At 53.6% G+C, this 22,870-nt stretch overlaps 1 protein-coding gene across 6 annotated transcripts; it reads right to left on the bottom strand.

Moving 5' to 3' along the window:
• Positions 1–221: 221 nt before the first annotated feature.
• On the bottom strand, positions 222–22,354 carry Dazap1 (DAZ associated protein 1). Of its 6 annotated transcripts, none has more exons than XM_041669270.1 (12): positions 22,156–22,354; positions 14,827–14,867; positions 14,323–14,489; positions 14,070–14,135; positions 10,442–10,552; positions 9,830–9,878; positions 7,116–7,198; positions 4,985–5,138; positions 3,938–3,967; positions 3,645–3,785; positions 2,866–3,042; positions 222–1,084 (listed from the first exon to the last, which is right to left on the bottom strand). In XM_041669270.1, exons 1-12 carry the CDS (start codon positions 22,182–22,184, stop codon positions 909–911), a joined length of 1,224 nt encoding a protein of 407 aa, XP_041525204.1. In that variant the 5' UTR covers positions 22,185–22,354; the 3' UTR covers positions 222–908. The 6 variants fall into 6 exon arrangements, with proteins under 6 accessions (XP_041525204.1, XP_041525208.1, XP_041525205.1 ...); XM_041669274.1 differs by having other exon boundaries at positions 222–1,081; positions 2,875–3,042; XM_041669271.1 differs by having other exon boundaries at positions 222–1,081; positions 22,156–22,353.
• Positions 22,355–22,870: the final 516 nt, after the last annotated feature.

The raw sequence follows: 22,870 nt of genomic DNA, 5'->3' as shown, positions 1-22,870 counted from the left end.
AGCACACCTTGGTATAAGCCCCTCCCCACACCAAAATAAATTGTGGTGGATGTCACATCAAGGCCAAAAATGGGACTCCAAGTAACCAACCCTGTCTCCTGCATTCTGCACTTACCTTTAATGGGGCAGGTCCTGTCAACTGGTACTCACGGGCCCTCCAAAGCGCACAGAGGACAGAGGGAAACAAGCCAGAGTTACAGACACAGCAGACACCACTCAAGTTCTGATCCAAACACGCTGCTTTATTCAAACTGGGTCAAACTGGTCAATGGGAACCTGAGCCCGGCTGAGGGACCTCCAGCAAGGCCATGCCTGCCACCCGTGTGGGGCTCAGGCCACCTGTGACGTCAGCACTGCCACCTGGGCCAGGAGCCCTGTGGCACCTACAGCCACACAAGCCGCTCAAAGCAAGGAATGAACAAAAAACCAAATGCACGCAGTAGTCTATGACCGTGCCCCAGCCCGCGCCGGCGGGAGCTAGGGCCCCCACTTCCCGCACCCGAACCCTGCTTTAAATTAAAAAATAAGCCAGTATACATCGTAGAAAATTTCTCTTAAAAATCTCACAATTTGTAAATGTATATTTTTTCTTTAACATAAAAGTTTACAATATATGGTAAAACAAAAGGCTCAGGAAAATAATCTCAAAAAGGAAAAAAAAAGAAAAAAGAAAAAAAGAAAAAGAAACCTGAAATTCTGAATTAAAGCTGAAGGCGTTTTTTAAACCCTGTTGTTGAACCAGTGACGTGTTTTTATTGTGCTGATGGGTCAGAGAAAAGAAATATATTTAAAACCTCAGTCCAGAAGCGGCCTTCGCAGCCCGCCCCCCCCCTCCCCCCAGGTCGAGTGGTCGTTTATTTTGCTCCGAGTGTGTGATTGTCACGAGTTCACCAGTTCCGGATCCTGCACTAGCGCCGGTAGGGGTGGAAGCCCTGCACGTTGTGGTTCTGCCCGCGTCCGAAGCCGCTGCCACCAGCAGGGGGACCCCCTGAGCCCGGCACCGAGGGGCCCCCATAGGAGGGTGGCTGCTGGCTGGGGTCCGAGAAACCCTGGCCGAAGCCACTCAAGTCCTGCCCGTAACCTGCTGGGAGAGAGGCTGCTTAGCCTAGGATCAGGGGACAGAGACCCGCCCCATGCTTCTTCCAGAGCATCCATCCCTGTCCCAAGGAGAGGGGGTCTGGATGTTCAATCCTGGGGTCTGAGGGTGGCCTATCACCCAGTCCCGATGCACCCCACATGTGAAGTCAGAACTGGGGCACTCAAAGAATGCTCAGGCCCTCTCGCCAGGCGATGGTGGCGCCACCTCCTAGTACTCAGGAGGCAGAGGCAGGCGGATCTCTGTGAGTGTGAGGTCAGCCTGGTCTACAAGAGCTAGTTCCAGGACAGGCTTGAAAGCTACAGAGAAACGCTTGTGGATGGTTGACCTTAAATGCCCAGAGACAGAGGAAGTAGGAGGAAGGCCACACCTCCCCCACAACAGGCAAGTGAAAGCAACCTGGAGACCTGGCTCAGAGCTCAGCTAGCAGGCACAAGCCCTTGGCCACAGCACAGCAGCTCTCGCTCCAGGGGTCAGCTGTGTGACCCAAGCAGGCCAGAGCAGGGATGGAAAGATCTGGACAGGGGCAGGGGCACAGTCCACGCTGTAACCAACTCCAGTTTTCAGAGAGGATGCCTCTTTCTGGCCTCACGTGGTACACATAAACTCACCCAAACACACAGCAAATAAAATAATTCTTAAAAAGAAAATTTCCTTCTATAAAAACAGGAGCAGAGGCTGGGCAGTGGTGGCGCACGCCTTTAATCCCAGCACTCGGGAGGCAGAGGCAGGCGGATCTCTGTGAGTTCGAGACCAGCCTGGTCTACAGAGCTAGTTCCAGGACAGGCTCCAAAGCCACAGAGAAACCCTGTCTGGGGGGGGGGGGGGGGGGGGACAGGAGCAGAGGTATATACTTTCAATTCCAGCTCTTGGGAGGCAGGTACGCGTCTCTGAGTTTACCAGCCAGGCTACTTAATTGAGACCTGTCTCAAAAACAAAACAAAACCACCAAACAAAAAACAAAAACAGCCCACGAACCTGGGTGTGGTTGAGTTCAAGGCCAACCTGTGCTAGTAGGGTAAAAGGGAACTCTTACTTCAAAAAACAAACAAAAACCCAAGGGAGGGCAACACCGCCGGTGAGGTGTTTGCTGCCCGAAGTGAGGACGTGAGCTCCATTCCTAAACACATGATAAGATAACCAACTCCAAGGTAGCCCTACTGCCCACACATGCCATGGTACATGCATACACACATAACACAAAGCTAAGTCTGAGGCTGTCACTCCAAGGAACACATGCCTAGCCTGTGTAAGAGTGTGGATTCGAACCCAGGACAGAAGCCCACTTGTGTACAGCACAGAAGCCTGGTGAGAAGGGGGCACCTATACCGGGGTGAGACAGGCTGAAGCAGGTCAAAGCCACCTTCCACAGGCACCTGAGTCACCCACCAGAAGGTCCCAGTGCCACAAGAAGCTGACAGTGCAGAAACTGGCCACTCCCTGCCATTGCTGGGTCACTCATCCCACCTGACCAAGGCAAGGCTGGCTCTGGCGCTGGGCCCACAGGTGCACACACGGCACTCAAGTGAGGCCACCCCGACTGCCCACACACCAGAGACTGCTTTGGTGACTGCACCAAAGAGGCTCTTCCAGAAGACAGCTACAGAAGGTAGAGCCCAGGGTAACCCTGACCAAGGCAGGGCTCAACAGGACTTCTGGGAGCCCATAGCCCCACAGAGATATAAAATGGAGTACAGCATCCCAGAATCCAGTCTGGTGACCTCTCCTGCCCCTGCCCATCCTGGGAGCGGCCAGCCACACCCACTTACCATACTGACCATAGGGGAAGTCCGGCTGGGCGGTTGGGGGTTTGCTCATGTCAGGGGCTGCCTGAGACGGAGGTGGCGGGAAGGCCAATGGGGCAGCTCCTGGGGTAGCAGGTGGAGGAGGGACCCCTGGAGGGGCGAACTGATCAGGAGGTGGGGGCGGAGGCCCATAGCCAAAACCTGTAGGGATCGGAGAGAAAGGCATGAACAGCTGGAACAGCTGCAGACCTGAGTTCGGGTCCGAGTGGCCACCAAGAACACTAGCAGACATCTCAGCAGGGCAGACTGAGACTAGAGCACCAGGCTAGACTGTACGCAGGCAGGATGCTAGAGCTAGCCATCACCAGAGCCAGGGTGCAGCTCCTTGCTGAATGCCTGCCTAGCTCCAAGAGGTCCCAGCCTCCACCCCAGCACCACAAAGAAAACAGCTGCTGCAATCACGTCATCAGTCTGCTCAGGAGGTAGGCCTGAGCTGGCTCCATCTTCCAGGTCCAGGCCAGGCTGGACAGGTAAGCTGGCCCCAGGCCAACTGTTCTGCCTGGGGCAATGTGGGCTGTTGGTCTCATTAGTAAATGCCTACTGGGAATAACAGGGATGGCCTGGGTCAGCTCCTTTCCAGAGTTCTACCACACACTGACTGCCCGGTCCCTAGACACCACTGGCCCAAGCCTGCATGCAAGAAACTTCCCATGAACTCAGCCAGCCGTGGGAGACGAATGCAGAGTGTGGCCACTCTACCCAGCAGGATGGGGTGACAGCTGGCATGTTGGGGTAGCACTCACTGAATTGTGGCGGGGCGCCATAGCCCTGTGGGAAGCCCTGTGGTGGGGGGAAGCCTCCAGGCGGTGTAGATACAATGTAGGATGTGAAGGGTGGGGGCGGGGGTGGGGCTCCTCTGCCCGCAGGAGGTGGGCCATAGCCACCTGCAAAACAGAGTGGGTAAGGATAGGCCAGGTGGGCCACCTGGCACAGTCCAGATCCAAGTCAAATCCATAGTCTCCTCCCAGCACTAGTCCCCAGTGCACACACAGTGACAATTCTACGGTGTGCACCTGACCCCTTACACTTGACTCACCAATGGCCTGTCCTGCTGGCACCCACATTCCTAGACAGAAAACAAAAAAGAAGGCGTCAGTCTGCCAAAGCAACTTCTCTTGGTGCTGCCCAGAAAAGCCTAGGCATGTGCACAAGTTTGTCCAGAGTGAGAAAGGAGGGAAGTCCGTCCATGGCTGGGGTGCTGACCCAATAAGAAAGGAGCAGGAGCCAAACACTAGGTTCACGGTTCTCCACTTACAGCCCATTACCATGCCTGCTCTGCCAGGATAGCCCTGTGCCTCAAAATGTCAGCCAGAGCAAATTCTTCCAAAAGTTACTCTTCTAAGAACAACAAGGAAAATACCATAGACGGAGTCCCTTGGTGTTCAGCACCCAGACACAGTGATCCAATCCTGGCAACACCAGCTAGAGTCTTCCAGATGAAGGCCTCCCCACACCACTGCCAACGGGCACTGTGGCCAGGCACTGGGAGGCTGCACACACTTAGCAGTAGAGGGGATAAACCACCTGCAGGCCCTCAGGAGAGAACACAGGGTGGCCAGGGGCCTGCATCACCCACACAGGTTTGGTGGGATGGTTGGTGGATGCCTGTCTTCCTGGCCCTTTAAGACTGAAGCAGGAAGGCTGGAAAGTTCAAGAAGGAAATTGCCCCGCTGGCTATGGTCAGCAGTAAGCAACAATTTAGCCTGTGACTTGAGTTCTAGCACCAAGGGGAAAAAAGTTTCATGTTCTACCTAGGACAAATAGGAAAATTCTAGAAAATAGAGGGGCCCTCTGTACACTTGGGTACCCCAGGCAGCTACTGCCAGGCTCCTGTGTTTATTGCTGCCAGCTAGGAACTAGGCAGAAGTTGTGACACACTTGGCCAAAATGAAGCCCCATGGCCCTCAAAGGACAACTCGACAACCATCTCATGTGCCTACCAGCCCTCGAGCCTGAGCTCGTGGGCAGCAGCTTCCACGGTGGGGCTAGTCCCACCACTATGGGACAGGGAGGCAGCAACCACTTCCAGGATGCCCTAGTAGGGACAAAACCAGGCCTGTGTCTCAGTGGAGCCCAGCCTTACCTTGTGGGCCATAACCTTGCTGCCATGTGGGGGGGGGCTGTCCTGCCCAGCCGTTGGCTGCACTGGGTGCCACGCGGCTGCCCCACTGGCTGGCTCCTGGCTGTCCTGGTGCTTGGTTTTTGCTGTCCCGAGGTTCAGCTCGTTTAACCTCCACCTAAATAAATCAAGTACACTTTAGGGAAAAGTCACAGTAGTACCCCTGCCCTTCAGACACCCATGGTGACTTATGACTACACTTAACACCTTATGACTTAAAGTGAGTACTTAATATAAAGCTTACTTAGGCCAGTAGGTTTCTTTCTTTAAAAAAAAGGAAAAAAAGAAAAAAAAAAGAAAAAAAAGGTTTGCTCTTTAATTTCTTTGTATAAAAAATGTTTCTCAGGTACAGCGGATGCATCTGGAAGATGCCCTGTGCCCCCCACTGCAAGCAGCAGGAGAGCAAGAACCCTCAGGAGACAGCCAAGGAGGGGCATTGAGGGGTACCCCGCTTACAAGAGGCGTTCTCCTTCCACCCGCCGCCCCCCTTGCATACCTGAGAAACACGCTGGCTTTGATTCAATTATTTAAAATGTCTAGTGGAAGATAAAGACTTACCTTCCCCAGGCTAATGCTTAAAGAATCTCAGTTAACTCAGAGGAATGTCAGAGGGGATGGATGTAAGAGCCTTACGGTACAGCTAACAAAAAGTCAACAAACATGCAATAAAATGGACATAGGGATCAGTAAGCAACCTTCATACTGTGTTTGGCAGCAGCCCAGTCCTGGCTCAGCAGGGAGAGCAGATAGGGACCCTAGCAGAAGCTGGTGTCTGACCTACTTAGCCAGGCTGCAAGGGGACCTCACTCCCTTCTGAGGGCTCACTGATGACTCAACAGCCCTACCCAGGCTGCCTGTCACCAGGGCTAGGCCCAGAGGCTCTGGTAGGGTCCTAGGGCAGGAAGGAGCACTCAGCACAGACCCACCCTCACCTCCTCCAGCACCCAAAGGTGGTCCCAGTGGTGGAAACTTGGTGGGCAGCAGATGCCGTAAGCTGAGGCAGTGAGAGCAGGATCAGAGCTCGGAGTTAACGAGTCCCTGCATCCCCCGGGGACGTGTCCCGCTTACAGAGCAGTGTGTGCCCAAGACTGGAGGAACTTGGGCTGCATCTGCTCAGTCTGGAGTTTAAACACCATGCAGGCCCAGCTCCAGGCACCTGGAGTCTGCCAGGGGCTGCAGCGACCAGTAAAGGTCAACTGGGGTCTTTAAGGGAAGGGACCTGAGGGTAGGGTGGCACTGCACAGTCCTCTCTATAAACTGCAACTGTCCCGGGACCCTCGACCACAGTCACACAGACAGCTCCTCGAACTGCTGGCAGCCGCTCTGCCCTCCAGGCTGCATGCTGGGGTGTCAGAACAGGGCTGTCCCATCTCATCAGTGTCTATCCAGGATGAACAGAGCCTGTAGGCCACAACCTGGGCTGCTGCACGGTCCCAGAACAAGAGATGTCCCTGTCCCTCTGTCCTTGGTTCTAGCACAGGAAGCCACAGGAGTGGCAGGTAGATCTAGTCTCAGCTAGGGCCAGACATAGCCAGGGCAATCATGCATGCTAAGGTGGCTAGAGTAGCCTTCATGAGGGCTGGACGAAACCCTGAGCATGCGGCTAGAGAGCTCTGAGGCCTGGGATCTCGGGAGGCCCTGGGCCCGCCCTGCCTACTCTGGCAGCAACACAGTATGAAGATGGAACACCAAAGGTCACTTGACTGCACGTGGTTAAGTGCTATCAGAGCATGTGGCTGGTCCCGGAGTTTCACAGTAAGTGACCCGATAGAAAACCAATCCTTCAGGATGTTTCAGTACGCTCAGTTTGGAGCTGGACCTCGGCCTGTGGAGGTCCCTGCTCATCACATTAAGGTCACTGTTACACAAGGGGCTGGGCCACATCTGAAGGAGTGGTCATGGAAACCGAGCCTGAGGCAACACTAGGGTCTCACTGAAGGCGGCCCACCTCCCAGGGCCCCACCCTCTATCCCATCCCCCCATCCAGGGGCAGTGCTCCAGATGTCCTGCTGGGGAGTACCCACTTTCCAGTGAAACCCCTCATTGCCTAAGGCTTGGCTTGGTCTTAAGGTAAAATAAAACTACAACTACACACTTTTTTGCCCATGATGTCGTGAAAATGCATGTTGACAGCCTGGTCCACTGATTGTTCGTCCTCGAAAGTAATAAATCCAAAACCTAGCCAACGACGAAGAGTGAATCAAGGTAGCAGGGCGTGTGACACAAAACAGGATGATGAACAGTATCAGGGCGGCCACGGGGTCGAACTGGGTTTCAGACAAAGCCTGTGTGCAGAGGGGCCATGGCCCACATGGGACTGGGGACAATGGGTGACATTCACCCTTCTCCGGGCTGAGTGTGGCCACGGGAATCGGGGTGCCTGGGAGGCAATGGAGGACATGTGGTGTGCTCTGGTTTTTCTGAAACCCAGCTTCTCCCCCAAGGTTTGCAATTGGCTTCGCAGCTAGTGCTCACAGCAGCCCCCGCTGTTCTAGGCGGTACCGAGTGCAGTTCCTATAGCGCCTCGCCAGGCTTACCCAACACTGTTGGCTAAGCCGCGGAGTCCTGTGTCTAACAGTCCTACTCCTCTACGCACATATGATATAGGTAAATACAGGTAATACACAAAGATACAGGCCACAACGGGTTCCAGCAGGTCAAATTCTGCTGTCAGCAGCAACAGCAAGAGGCATGGTGTCATTAAAAAAAAAAAAAAAGGAAAAAAAGAAAAAAAGAAAAAATAAAAAAAAAGAAAAAGAAAAAAAATTTCAAAGGAAAAAAAATTTAGCATTTCCCAAACACAAGAAAGTGGCAGTATAAACGAAGTTTGGTTGGTCTGGGCAAGCGCAGTCACCCGGCTAGGGGCAGGAAGGACAGGGCCTTTGGCGCTAGCATCTCAAGCGGCGCTCAGGCCCAGAGACCTCGGGGAACAAAGGGTGTAGGAGGCTCAAGACAGAAGTGCCAAAGGCTCCAAGAGAACTTCACAGCAGAGGCAGAAGGATGAGTGACTAGGGACCCTGGGCAGGACAGGGAGCTGGGAAGGAGTGGCTTGGGACAGAACCACAGCTGATCAGATGGGACACTGCAGCTCAAACAGGGAAACAGCCCTATGTGGACACGGGGGGAAAGAGATGGAGACAGGAAAATGTGGCTGAGGGACAGAGGTGACATGGGAGAGGAGGGCAGATGGGGCTAGGGGCTCCTGCTGTCCTATACAGACAGTGTCAGGGCACGAGAGAAGCCAGATGGAATGGTAAAGGTAGAGTTTATAGGAGCTGGAGGCTGAAGAGACGAGACCAGGGACAGAGGACAGAGGAGAGTAAAGGAGACTACAGACAGGGTGCTTGGGGACCAAGAGATCTGCAGGGACAAGATGGCCTGCTATCTGAAGTCAGCAGACACGGAACAGGAAGGAAGAGGAACACTGAGACCCACCAAGATCCTGGAGGAGCCAGCAAAGCCAAGAAGGAGAAGAGGTGCTATAGGACCCTGCTAACCCAACCACTGCTAGCTGCCACCCACTGGGACACTTCCAAGCCCCCAGGGACACAGGCCCACATGCCAGCCCCAAAGCTCTTGGCCCAGCTCCTGCTGCCCCTCCAGCACAGGCCAGCAACACTAGCTGGGTCTGGCCAGGCCAGGTGAGGGTGGCAGGAGGGTGGCGGCAGCTGTGCCAGCCATGGGCGGGAGCGCCTAGGAGCTGCCCTTAGAGTCCCGCACACCGAGGCTTCACAAAGTCAGAGGAGGCATTTGGAACACAACATAGTGATGAAGACATTTGAAAAGTTGACATTCTCTCAAACGGCGGGAGTGTCTGAAGCCACCGGGCTGGCTGGGTCCAGGCACAGTGCAAGAGGCCGTGGGTCGTGGGGGAGAAGCCGGGGCAGGCTGTCTACAACGCTGTGTCAGAGGCAGCAGCGGGACAAACACACTGAAACTTCGTTTACACCCCACGGGAGCAAAGCCGCTCCGTCCTCTGACTGCGGGCGGGCCTGTACCTGTGTGACTTAACTTAGCACCTGGAGAGAGATCTAGAGAGACATCGTTAATCACAGACAATCACAGAGAGAGGAGACAGCTTACTTAACGGTACCGTATTCTATGAACTACGTACGTCATTAAGCATGTATGTCTACCGTAAATTAAGACTAATACTTAACAGCTAAACCACACGAGTGAGCAGTGCGTCCTGGACGAGTGGAGGAGGCTCAAATGGCAAACTATGCTCCCGAGTGGTGGCGCCATGGGCGCCTTTGCTGAGGGCACAGGTGAATGGAGACCGTGTGAGCCGAGGGAGGGACATACAGTGCAAGGCAGCGAGGGCTGGGGGAGGTGGAGGTCCTGTACCGTGGAGCACTATGGCCCAAAATAGACACTGAACCAAAAATGTGGGGGACAAACAGCCACAAAAACAAAAGAAGAGCTAGAGAGCGAGGGTGTCACCTGCTCCCTGGCCAGCATGGAATGAGTGCAGGCAGTGAGGGCAAGAGTCTAGGGGTGTTGCTTAGCCTGGCTAGAGCTAGGCAGTGCTCAGTCAGACGCAGGCAACGAGAACAAATGAGGGCTTAGAAGCCCGTGTTCGGAGCCCTTTAAAACCAGACGGTGTGTTGGTATTCATGCGAGGTGGTCAGAACATCCATCCCACAGGGAGGCGGGGACAGAGTGTGATATGAATGGGAAGCATGGATCTGTCTGGCAAGTGGCCCAATGGCACTGGCTGTGTAGCATCCGACCCTGGCCTGTCTAGGGCGAGATAGTTTGCCATCTGAGGGGAGGACATGGGTCAGGATGAACAGGTTCAGTCCTTACCTCGAGGTCGCTGCTTCTCTGCATCATAGATCATGACTACCTCGGTGACCTGCGGACAAAGGGTGGATGATGCAGGCACCACAGAGCTATTCAGCCCTAGTTCCAGAAGGTCCCAGGGCACCAGGCAAATGAGAGGCAGCTGTGATCCTGGTTGCATAGCCCAGGAGGGACGAGGTCTGGGAGACACCAGGCAGTCTTCCTGTGCCATGCCCTGCCCTGCCTGATGGACACACACCACCCCAGAGTAATAAGCATTCTCAGGGTCCCCAGGTTACTGTCATGCCTGCCTGATCACACCTCCGTACAATGCCTAGCAGCTCAGGCTCCTGCAGTCTTATCTGCCCCACAAGGAGCTCCAGTCTCTCTGGCAGAGCTCAAGTGGAATAGTGCCAGGAGGCCAGTGGTTTCCACATCAGAACCCTATGTGGGCACAAGTCCACGTGTCCAGGGGATCTGGTCTCACTAGGGTCAGCTGCCTGACCCCCACAGGCAGCACGCCTCCTAGCCACAGCTAGCTCCCCATTGCCCAGGGCAACACTGATGGGGAGAAGTAAGGGTGGGGGCATGGCAGGGGAGGTGCCCAGGATGGCCAGAGCAGCGCGCAGAGCTCACCACTCCGAACTTCTTGAAGTACTCCCTGAGCTCCGTCTCACCGCAGTTGTGGGGAATGCCCCCCACAAAGATCTTGTTGGATTTGCTGCTGTCGCTCCTGGGTCCTTTCTGCTGTCGAGGAGGAGGAGGGTCAGTGACTTTTGGTGGCCCGCTCCCCCACGGCTTAGCTACCACAAAACCCTTTCCATAGTTTTGTAGGGTTTTTTTTGTTTTTTGTTTTTTTTTGTTTTTTTGTCTTTGTTTTTCAAGACAAAGCGTCTCTGTAGCCCCAGCTGTCCTGGAACTTGCTTTATAGACCAGGCTGGCCTCAAACTCACTACGATCCACCTACTTCTGCCTCCCAAGTGCTGGGATTAAAAGTGTACACCACCACTGCCTAGCTTGTTGTTCTTTTTGAGATGGTCTCACTATGTAACACAGGCTGGCCTTCAACTCATGGTAGTCCTGCTGCCTTGGGCTGTCCACTGCTGGGACACCAGACGCAGATCATTCGCTCTGTCCCTTGCACAGCTTTTACTTGTTATTATGGAGACAGAGTCTCACCATGCAGTCCTGGTCTACCTGAAACTCAATATGGAGAATGTACAACAGGCTGACCATAAAGTCAAGAGGTCCACCTGCCTCTGCTTTCCAATAATACTAGGATTATAAGTATATATCTCTCTATAAGAGCTAGTTCTAGGACAGGCTCCAAAGCTACAGAGAAACCCTGTCTTAAAAAAAAAAAGAAAAAGAAGGAGGGGTTGAGAGATGGCTCAGTGGTTAAGAGCACTAGGCTGCTCTTCCAGAGGTCCTGAGTTCAATTCCCACCACCCACATGGTAGATAACAACCATCTATAGTGAAATACGATGCCTTCTTCTGGCACAAAAACATACATGCAGATAGAGTACTCATATACATAAGAACAATAAATAAATAAATAAATATTTTTTTAAAAAAGGAAGTGTGTACCTCCCATCCCCACCTCCACCCACCCCAGCTCAGACGGTGCCTGGTTCAGCTAAGGCAGAGCACAAGCTAGAACTGCACACCACTCTGGGACACAGCACACAGGCACCTGCACAATTTCTCTGGCAGCACATACTTTGCCTTGGAGAACACTGAAAGGAGAAAAACAGCTCCGAGCTGTGCTCTGACATCTACCTGCACACTGTGGCATGAACACCCACAGACATACAGCAAATACATGTAATTTAAAAATTAGAACCAGGGGGGCTGGAGAGATAGCATTGCCTGCTCTTCCAAAGGTCCTGAGTTCAACTTCCAGCAACCACATGGTGGCTCACAACCATCTGTAATGAGGTCTGGTGCTTTCTTCTGGTAGGCAGGCATACACACAGACAGAATATTGTATAAATAATAAATAAATTTAAAAAAATTAGAACCAGGCCGGGCGATGGTGGCGCACGCCTTTAATCCCAGCACTCGGGAGGCAGAGGCAGGCGGATCTCTGTGAGTTCGAGACCAGCCTGGTCTACAGAGCTAGTTCCAGGACAGGCTCCAAAGCCACAAAGAAACCCTGTCTTGAAAAACAAAAACAAAACAGAAAAAAAAATTAGAACCAGTAAAAGCAACCACAAAAGACGAAACAAAACAACAACAACAACAAAACAAACAAAAAACACCGCAATGTCTGAAGCAGGGGGAATCCCTGTGAGTTTCAGGCCAACCAGAGCTACAGAGGATCATGTCTCAAAAAAAACGGTCAGGCAGTGGTGGTACACGCCTTTAATCCCAGCACTCCAGGACACAGAAGCAGGTGGATCTTTGAGTTCCAGGACAGCCAGGGCTATCTCAAAAAACAAACAAGGGGGGGGGGAAGATGAAAACGGCCTGCACTGTAGAGATAGTTTAGCTTTCCTTCTTTCCTTTTTTTTTTTTAAAGATTTATTTATTTATTTTGTATACAGCATTCTGCCTCCATCTATGCCCGCACGCCAGAAGAGGGCGCCAGATCTCAGTACAGATGGCTGTGAGCCACCATGTGGTTGCTGGGAATTGAACTCAGGACCTCTGGAAGAGAAGCCAGTGCTCTTAACCTCTGAGCCATTTCTCCAGCCCCCTTCTTTCCTTTTTTATTCCAGTGCTTGAGACAGTCCCGGTGCCTTCCACATGCTAGAAAGTGACCTACACTCCCAGTGCAGATGGGGATTTGGGCAAAGTTAAAAAGCTCAAAGGCAGTCTCAGGGCTACCAGTTGGCAGTGAGAACCTGGAGATACGGGGACTTAGGGAAGTTTAAAGCAGCCAGAGGACATAAGCCTGCCCCCCTCTCCTGACCATAGCCCCATGCATGAGGACCACACAGTCCCCCGTGGTTCCATGTGTAAGAACTGCACAGTCCCCGTGGTCCCATGTGTGAAGACTGTACAGTCCCCATGGTCCCAACCACTTTGAGTTAAGAGACTAAACTTAGCTGGCTATGGTCACATAGGCCTATCAGCCTAGCATTCAGAGGCTGAAGCAGGAGGATCCTGGTTCCCAGCTAGCCTGGGCTACATGACATATTGGACTTCAGGGAAGCATATCACTGTGCTAATGACAATGGGCTGCAGGTAAGAAGCTCATATGCACAGTGTGCTAGGCCAGGCCACACTGAGAAGTTTCAGTGTGTAACCTCCAGAACCCCAAGAGGCAGAGCCAGCCAGTCCATGGTGCCCACAGCAGGACACCCCTGCTGAGGTCTCTGTGTGCAAAGCTATAGCCTAGCAAGCACAGAGCTGTGCTAGGCTTAAAACTCTTTTGGAAAATGACTTTCTTAAAAGAAAAGGTAGCCAGGCGGTGGTGGCACATGCCTTTAATCCCAGCACTCGAGGCAGGAGGCTAGCCTGATCTACAGGACAGGTTCCAAAGCTACAGAGAAACCCTGTCTCTAAATCCCAAAAGGAAGAAGTGAAGCTGTCAGCAGTCATAAATTTCCTGGACCTGGAACCCAAAGACTACCTGCCAGAGGGAATGCCTTACTAGGAAAGTGCTGGAGAGATGGCTGCTCTCCCAGAGGACCCGAGTCTGACCCTGAGCACCCACACAGTGATTCACAACTATCACAACTCCAGTTCTAGGGAATCTGACACCCTCTTCTGGCCTCCTTGGACACCAGGCACTCAAGCAGCAGTATTGCACAGACACACATGCAAACAAGATACCCACGTATTTGTAAAAAATACAAATAAAATTTGAAAGTTATCGAAGAATGGCAGCTCACACCTTAAATTCCAGCTCCTGAGAGGCTGAGACCTTATCACCAAACAAGTGAGCCGCTCGCAAAGGCCCCAGGAGCCATGCATAGTGTACGCACAGACTCCTGCACAAGCCACCATTCCTGCCTGTCCAGCAGGCCCATGTGAAAGGGAAGGCTGTCTGCTGCCACGGAGGGAATACCGAGATGCGCAGCCATGTGACCACAAGTGGCAGGCTCCTGCTGCTAAGGGCATGAGCCATCCCACCCTCCCAGGCGGGACTAGTGAGAATCTGCACCCAGCCCAAGATGAAGGTGCTTGGCTCTCAAGCTCCAACATCCCCTGGAATCCCACTCCCCTTGTGTCGGGGCAGAGCAGAGGACGTGGCCACCCACCATCCTCCAGTAGAACCCAAGCACCCAGCCTTACCCAACCCAACCCAGCCTTACCCAGCCCTCCTTGGGCCGCGTTCGCTCTGGCTGCATCCCCCGAGGAGTGCATGGCTTCGGGTCAATCTGTAGGAAATGTCAAGCCAGAGAGGTCAGCAAGAAGTCAATTCTTCTGCAAAGGGCATTGCATTGGCCACTACTGCAAGTACCCACCACACCCCAGGGCTTGTCGCCTCCAAGCCTCTCATACACCCAATCTTCAGCAGCCTGAACCCTGCAGTCAACTATGGGGAGAACCCATGAAGTCACTCACATTCCGGCCATCCAGGGTGTGTGGTCTGCTGGCCAGCACTGTCCCCACACAATTGGGGTCTTTAAACTTGACAAACCCGAAGCCTCGAGATTGGTTGGTGGTTTTATCTTTCATGATGACACAATCCACAACCTCGCCATACTGGGAAAAGTAGCTGCGCAGAGTCTCTGCTCAGAGGCGGGAACAAAAGCACACACGTTTCTAGCTCAGGCGTAGACGCAGCACATACGAACATAAAATACACACAAGTGCGCACACACAGACACGCCTTTGGAGAGCACCAGCCTCACCCAAGATGCCTGGCAGCCAACTACTGGGGAAGAGGGCATAAGGTATAAGGAGACAGCACAGACTCACATGCCAGGCCATCCTGCCTTGTGCTAGCAGGGTGTGGACTAACTGCGGGGCATGGGAGGGCAGGGCTGGAGAAGCAGAGCAAGCTCTGCTGTGGGACACAGACACCAGGGCCAAGACTGTCCATGGTTGGGATGCCACAGCTCCTACCTTGAGTGGTGCTCCAGTCCAGGCCACCCACGAAGAGCTTCCTGCAGGGAGAGGAGGCTCAGGTCAGCTGATCCCTTTAGGGTGTCCCACCCACAGCAGGCCCACAGGCAGAGGGATGTGCTCAGTCACCCTGTGGGTTGCAGAGCTCAGTAGAGGACTTCTAGCACCCATACTATGGCAGACACAAGAAATAACCTTGCTGGCACAGAAACGGCCCTGTCAGAGTTAGTCTACCAGGAAAAGAGCCACTGTGCCCACAGGCAGCTTCTGCAGACACGTCACCTTCGGGAGAGAAGCTGCAGCCGAAGCCCAAAAGACAGTCAACTAGAGAAAGACTGATGTTAGGACATGGCCCAACGAAGCCACGGACAACAGTGGCCCCTGAAAGGCCTGGGGACCCATCTGTATGGCCCAGTTTCCAAGGCCAGCTGCACTCAGAGCGAAGCAGCAGCAACTGTATCAGATGGCCCATGGCCTCAGCAGAGAGCACTTGCCGTCACCTGAGACACTTAGGAGCTCAGGAGCCATGCAACCACTCTCCCCCACTCCCCTACCCCCATCCAGCAGTCAGGAGAGTCTGCCCCCCGTAGCTCTGCTTACTGACCCTAGACAGGACACCTGGGGCAAGTCCCTGAGCAAGAAGGGACCACAGAGCCAGCGCCACCATCATTCCCAGCAAACAAGGCAGAGGCAGGCAGATCTCTGAGTTTGAAGACAACCTGGTCAACCGAGCGAGTTCCAGGACAGCCAGGGCTGTTACACAGAGAAACCCTGTCTCGAAAAACCAAAAAACCAAAAAACCAAAACAGAAACCCAAACAAACAAACAAACAAACAAAAAACCCTGCTCACCTTGCAGGAAACGCCAGGGCCAGGCTAGAAACCAAAGACATGAGAGCCTCAAGTGGCCCAAGCACCGTTCACAGCCAAGTCCCATAACAGAGGTGCTAGCCATGGCAAAGCATGAGTAACCACACAGGTCCCTCACTTCACAGTGTGGAAGGGGGCAGCAAGACTGCTAGCCCACTGCCCTTCTGGGACCAAATCTGTGCAAGGGATCCAGGTTGGGCAATCATGCTGGTGGCTCCGGGCCCAGCCTCATTAACATAAGACCACGTGTCTCCTCAGGCCACAGCCTGGGAAAGGCAAGGTATACATACCCACTGAAACCAAAACAGAGCAAGCTCAGCTCTCCGACAACACCAGGCTGCCAGCAGGCCTTCCTAACAAAGCAGGAGGCTACTGGGCCAGGAAGAGGAACCGGTCAGGTGGGTCCAGCACCCCCTTGCAGTACTGGGAGAGTGCCAAGCGTGCATCAAAGTCCAGCACAGGAGGCTGTGGCAGAAGGATCAGAAGTTGGAGACCAAATAATATTTTGTTCGTCTCTGTGTAGCCCTGGCTGTCCTGGGACTCGCTCTGTAGATCCGCCTGCCTCTGCCTCCTAAGTGCTGGGATTAAAGGCAGACAAGTTTAGAGAGAGAGAGAAGAAAAACCAGCTTTGTCACCAGCATAGCTGCATTGTAGATGGAACCTAGGAGTTGTCCCATTGCTGGTGCGGCTATTGTTTCTGGCTATATCTGAGGAAAGCAGGGCTCCTGGCCTGTGCTTGATGCTTTGCTCAGAAGAGCCCATCAGGTGAGACAGGCCCATGCTCACAGAGGTTCTAGAAGGCTCCAGGATGCAGGTTTCACTTCCTTTGTGGCTGAACCCACTCTCTATGCCTGGGGTGGAGGGCAAGTATTTACTTTTTTTTTTTTTGGTTTTTCGAGACAGGGTTTCTCTGTGGCTTTGGAGGGAGGGCAAGTATTTAACCAAGTAAGAGAGAGAAAGGAAGGAAAGCCAGACCCTTGGGAGGGCCTGCTGGCCAGCCCCCGAGCCCCGGGAGGCAGCCACTAAGACCCAGGCTGGCTATGGAGGGAAGGTGAAGGCAAATTGCAGATTAAAGGCCAGCAAAGGCCGCACACAACTCTGCCAGGCAGGCTATGGGTGACAGCACTGATCAAGGGGCCTCCAAGGGGAGCTGGTGGACTTGTCACTTATGGGCATCCTGCCATGGTTGGCATCCCACACCCCACATTCTGCAGCCATCACTTCCCTTGGAGGTTTCTGGCAGCTCATGGTCAGGCAGCCCCCCTGCTGCGCCTTCCCAGACTGGTTCCCCAACTCACCTACAAGGACATGTGACCCCCCACTGACAGGAGTGGATGAGAATGTGACTAAGGGGCCTCATTTCTAACAACATCTACTGGTGGTTCTACCCTCCATGATGGCCCTCAGTGCGCATGCACTTGTCTCGTGGCCCAAACCACAACCACAACCCCTACAATGGCAGCCCCCGAAAGAAATAGTAGTGTTACAGACACCCACACACCCATGCACGACTCCCATCCCATGTGCCTGCTCATCCTATCCCACCCCTTCCCCAAAGCCACTCAAGCCGGTGACCCCGAGACTCTCTCTGAAAAGAGATGGGTTCTCACCAGCCTTTGAGAAGCCAGTTCAAACACACAAGTCAAGCTCACAGCAGGCACCCACAACACAATACCTGCAGCCCCTGAACTGGGGTCAGGTAGCAAAGGCCCTGGCCAGAGGCAGTCCAGCCATGGCCTGCAAATGAAGTGACAACAGAGTCACCCCAACTGCTGCCCTCACACCAGTCTCTCCGAACCTAGAGAACCTTGGACCTTGTAGGCACCATGCGAAAACCACCCCAAGACACAGCCCCAGGGCTGAAGAGATATTTATCTTCACTGAGTACTCCAAGACCAATGCAAGTATACCCCCTCCAATGAACTGTCCCAGAAAGAGCAACCGCAGTTAGCCTACAGCAGTTGCTGGCTGAGGTCTGAGGGTGTCCTCCGGGGTTCAGGGCCAGGCAGCTGGTTCCCCAGGGCAGGAACACTGCACAGTGGGGGCCTTCAGATGGGACACAATATGAATAATGAGCTGGGCCCTGACACTGCATTCCACCTGCCAGTAGTGCCACAAGAAAACAAGATACTCAACCCAATCTCAAATGCCCAGCATCCACATCCAGAAAAGACAGCCAGACCCTCCTCCAGGCCACACACAGACCCAAGTCTTCCTGTGAAGACTTTGTCTCCAGCATGCCCAGTGTGCCTGCCTTTCACTCTTCCCATGATGTACAGCAGTCAGTACAGACACCAGCCACCAGATGGATTTTTCTCCACCACCCTGTCCCATAGGTCTGTCACTGTGGGAGCTGAAGAGCAGAGTGACCTGGGCCACCCTAGGGGACTGCAGGAGTTTCTATCTTAACACGGGCATGGGCCTGACACTCAGGAAACATACCGAACTGGGCCACCTGTGATAGCTCTAGCAAGCAGGCCAACCTCCCCCACTTAACACAATACAGAAAACCAGACTCAGGACGTGGCATGCAAGTCTACACTCCCTTCAGAGATTCCAACCCTCTGGGCCAACCAGATGTCTCATCAAGGCACTTGTCACCATGCCTGACAACCTGGAAGGGGCACACACACACACACCTTGAAAAGATATGCAGGCTGAGAGTGGTGGCACACGCCTTCGATCACAACATTCACTCAGGAGGAAGAGGCAGGAGGATCTCTGTGAGTCTGAGGCCAGCTTGTTCTACAGACAGTCAGGGCTACACAGAGAAACCCTGTCTTGAAAAATCAAAAATAAATAAATAAATGCAGGCATGGTGGTACACGCCTTTAATCCCAGAATTCAGAAGACAGGCAGGTGGATTTCTCTGTGTCTTTGGCCAGCCTGGTCTACATATCAAAGTTTCAGACCAGCCAAAGCTTTGTACCAGAAAACAAACAAAAATCCACAAGCCCAACTTTGAGATGATGCGAAGGATGGTCCCTTTGCTATCTTCCCAAGACATGGTCTTGAAGCCACTATCTACCTTCCATCCACCTCCTGGGGAGAGGACAGTTACATCACAGGTCCTGGCTAGCAGTGGCCTTGAGAAAGGATGGGTAGCTCCTACCAGGACCCGGAGCTCCCAGCAAATACACCCACCTACATGGATTGGCTGAACATGAACAGGCCAATGAATCCAGGGCAGTGTGTATAGGGAAAGCATAGAAGGACCTCCACACATCTAAAACAGCTCTACCAGCAAGGAGCTCATCAAGAACCTCGGATGTCCACTGCTGATGACCAGCTGCTATGCTTTCTCAGAAACCAACTGTGGGGAGACCCTGATTTGCAATTTTAGTATCTGGTTCTTCACAGATCCAGGCCCTAGGGTAGGTAGGTCCCTAGCACCTAAACAAAAAAGTTTAAAACTTATCAACAAAGGTTGGGTGTGCAGGACACACCTTTAACCCCCAGCACTCAGGAGGCAGAGACGGGTCCAACTCTTTAGGTTCAAGGCCAGCCTGGATTGTAGTGCACTTCAGGACAGTCAGAGCTAGTAGTGAGACCCTATCTGAGAACCAAAACCAAGCACAAACTGGCCCTCTGGGTAGCTTCCTGGGGACCCACAGAGTCCCAGGCTTGTCCAGTCTAAACACCTAATCCTACTGCCCACTGAGTCTGTGCGAGGCTGCAGTGGCGCAGCAGGGTCTGGTACATCACAATGTCCTGAAGTCTATGCTGTCCCAGGAAAGGCCTGCAGCAGATGGTGGAGCCAGCAACTTCTGACCTGCCTCCCAGGCCCACAGACGCCCTTCAGAGCCCAAGCTATGAGCAGGGTTGCCACAAACCTACAGAGGCACCAGCACAGTGCTCAAGCTCATGGCTGGGGCCCAAGTGCAGCAGCCTCCATCCTTCAGCTCTGATCCCGGGAAAGAGCCACAGAGGGGCACCCCTTGCTCACTATACCTAAATCCTCTGTGCCAAGCACACTCAACACCAAGGGCATTAGGCAGTTCACCACCTCCCCAGGAAGCCTGTCCGAGAACAGTCAGATTCTTCCTACAGAGGCAGAGAAATCACGAAGGAACCACGACGCAGGAAGACTGAGAGGAACCAGAGCACCCCAAAGTACAATGTGGGAGACTGTCTCCCAACCCAGGTGGCATAAGCTACGTGTGTAGGAAAATGAACCCACACCATGCCTGACCATGTGCATCAACCCGCCAAGTTCCTGAGCCTGTAGGGGGAGCCTCAGAATGTCACTCAGAGACCCTTGGGCCAGAAAATTGATAAAGCAGTTGGGGAGCAGCATATAAGGCCTACTGGTGAGACCCAAGATGTACCAAACAGGATCCCAAAGGACCTCAGGCTCCTAGATCAGGTCCCTTTAGAATTCAAGATTTGTTTAGACCCCTCAAGCTCTGGTTGATATCACAGAGTCCACCAAAGCCCCTGGGGTTCCCTAGTCCCTGAACTCCTCTGTGACCTCCCCGAGTCCCACATCAGGTTCTACAGCTCTAAAAGCTTCCCTCTGGTGGTTCCCTAATCCTTCAGTCTTATTTCTGGGTCTCCTAGCACTCTGCACCGAGCCCCCGTATTCTGAGCTACTGTTTGGGCCTATGTGAGATTCCCCATCCATCCAGGCTACTATTTAAGGCTTCCAGGACTCAAGCTCCCTTCATACTCCCCCAGCACCCTGAGTTCTTGTTCTGGGAGTCCTAGCCTGTTTCAGGGGTGAGAAGGTCTTCCTGGCTTTTGGGTTTCTCTTTCAGGGTTCCCAGACCCCCCAGAACCACTGTTTAGAGCCTCCCTCTTATGAGCTCCCTAACACACTGGAGAATCTCTCTGGGGTCCCACAGACCCCCGTGGACTATCCTTTAGAGTCACTTATCTCCCTAGGTTCCCCTTTGGGGTCTCCCTATACTTTAGCCTATTCTTTGGAGTCTCCTTGGTCCCCAAGTTATCATCTGATGTCCCCTCTACCTCCCTGAGCACCACTTTAGAATCCCAACCAAGCTCCTATAGCTCTTGGTGTCTCCACGACCCTGAGCTCTCATCTGGAGACTCCCCAGCCTCTCAATTATCCTATGAACAAACAACAACAGATAGAAATTTACAAAAAAAAAAGTCTCCTTGAGGCTTTACCTATCCTTCTGGGCCTCCCTGACTTGGGGTGTCCATTTTGGTATCCCCTAGTTTGGCCAGCTACCTTCAGGTCTCCGCAGTTCTTTAGCTATGCCCTGGGCTCTCCTGTGGCTACTGCTGGCGGTCTCCCTAGTCTCCTAACTCCTTACCTGTACAATCTCCCCTTAACTGCAATTATGGCTTGTGGTTCCCATAGCACCAAGGATCCTTTTTGGGGTTCCTTCAGCACCTTTATCTATCCTTTGGTATCTAACTCCATAGTTCAACTTATGGGGACCCCTATCTCCAATCTATCCTTTGGAAGGGTCCCTCATTCCCCTAAATTTTTCTACAGGAGCTTCCTGGCACCCATCCACTTGACCCTCTTGAGCCCTAGTTCCTGTGTAGGGTCCCTTAGCACCCTGACACCTAATCTATTCTTTGGTGCTCCTGAACTTGGGGGGGTGTCTCCCTGACACCCACGATCCACTTAGGTCCCTTCAACACCTGACCTAGCCTTTGGTGTCTATCAGTTCCATGAACTATCATTTGACGGCCTCCCTAATCTCGGAACTCTCATTTGGAGGTTCCCACAATTATCACTGGAGACTTCTTGACCGCCAGAGCTTCACTTAGGAAGCCCTCTAACATCCTGACCTCCCTGCAGTTCTATATAGGTATCCCCAGCACCCTACTGTATCCCTAAGTTATCCCATGGGGTCTCCCTGACTTGTTAGACTTTGGGACCCCTCAGCACCCACAACCTAATTTATGGGGGGGGGGATCTCTGACCTCTTATCTATCCTTTGGAGTCTCTCAGCATCCTTAATATATTTTACAGGGTCTCCGTGACCTGTAATCTTTCTTTTACAATTCCCCACTCCCCAGAGTTATCCTACGGGGTTTCTTTGATCTATAATCTACTCTTTGGAGGTCCCTCAGCTTCGCGAATTTAATATTTGTGTTCCCAAGGACCCTGGTCCACCTTTGGAGTCTCACTGGCACCTTGGATTTCCTGTGGGGGGTCTCAGCATCCCTAATTATTCTATAGTGCTTTCCTGACTCCAGGGCTCCTCTTAGGGATCCTCAATACCCTGATTATTATTTCGGGGTCTCTGAGTACGATGAGTTATGCTATGGGGTCCCCCTAACCCGTCCACTATCATTTACGGTTCTTCTGACGCGTGAGTTGTCACCTTGGGTCCCTTCAGTTATCCCTGGGGTGCCTTTGGGGCGCCCCCCAGCACCCCGGCTCTCCCCTTAAGTCCCGGCCCGGCCGGCCCGGCCGGCCCTACCGCCCCGGCTCCCCGGCCTCCCTCGTTATCAGGCTGGCCCGGCCCCGTGTCCTCACCCGATCTCGTCGGCGCCCGCGCTGTTCATGGCGCCCCGTCCCGGCCCGCTGCGCCCCGCTCCTCCGGAAGGTCACCGCTCGTCCCTCCCCGCGGCCGCGGCCCGGATCTGCGCAACGGCGGCGGCGCTGAGCCTCCTCCCTCCGCGCCAACGGTCGCCGCGCGTCCCCGCGCCGCCGCGCCGCCGCCCTGCGCACGCCCGGGCGCGCTCCCGCACGGGGCCTCCTGGGGCGGAGCCAGGGGCGCGCTGCGCGTGTGTGCCTGCCTGAGAAGGAAGACTACAAGGTTCTGCGCCGGCGCCACGGGTACAGCCGAGCCACGCGCTTCCGCCCCGCCGAGTCTACGACTTCTGGGAAATGTAGTCCTCTCGGTCTCTCGCTTTCAGAAGGCGCGCGGAGGGAGCCAGCCACGTGCGTGCGTGCGGGTGCATGTGGAGCCGGGCGCGCCGGAGCGTGCATGGCGCGCGCAGGCGCAATTGCAGATTCCCCTTTCTCCACTCACGAAACTCGGTCTTGCGTGGGAACCTGCGAGAAATAAAGTCCGTGTCTGCCCCTCAGGGCTCGATGTAGAACACAGGCTGCACGTTCACGTTAAGAAATGTGTCACTTCCCGGTGTTCCCTTTTCCCAGAAGATGATACAGAGGGTGACAGAGACTGACTCACCTGTCCAAGGTCATTCAGTTAAGGCCTGATTGGGTCAAAGTAAAAGTTAATTAA

This window comes from Microtus oregoni, unplaced genomic scaffold (genome assembly GCF_018167655.1).
Source record: "Microtus oregoni isolate MIOR12 unplaced genomic scaffold, Mior012 000019F_ref0000042, whole genome shotgun sequence".
NCBI lineage: Eukaryota > Metazoa > Chordata > Mammalia > Rodentia > Cricetidae > Microtus > Microtus oregoni.
Note: the sequence above shows the minus strand (reverse complement) of the source record. Positions and strands in the feature narration are given on the sequence as shown.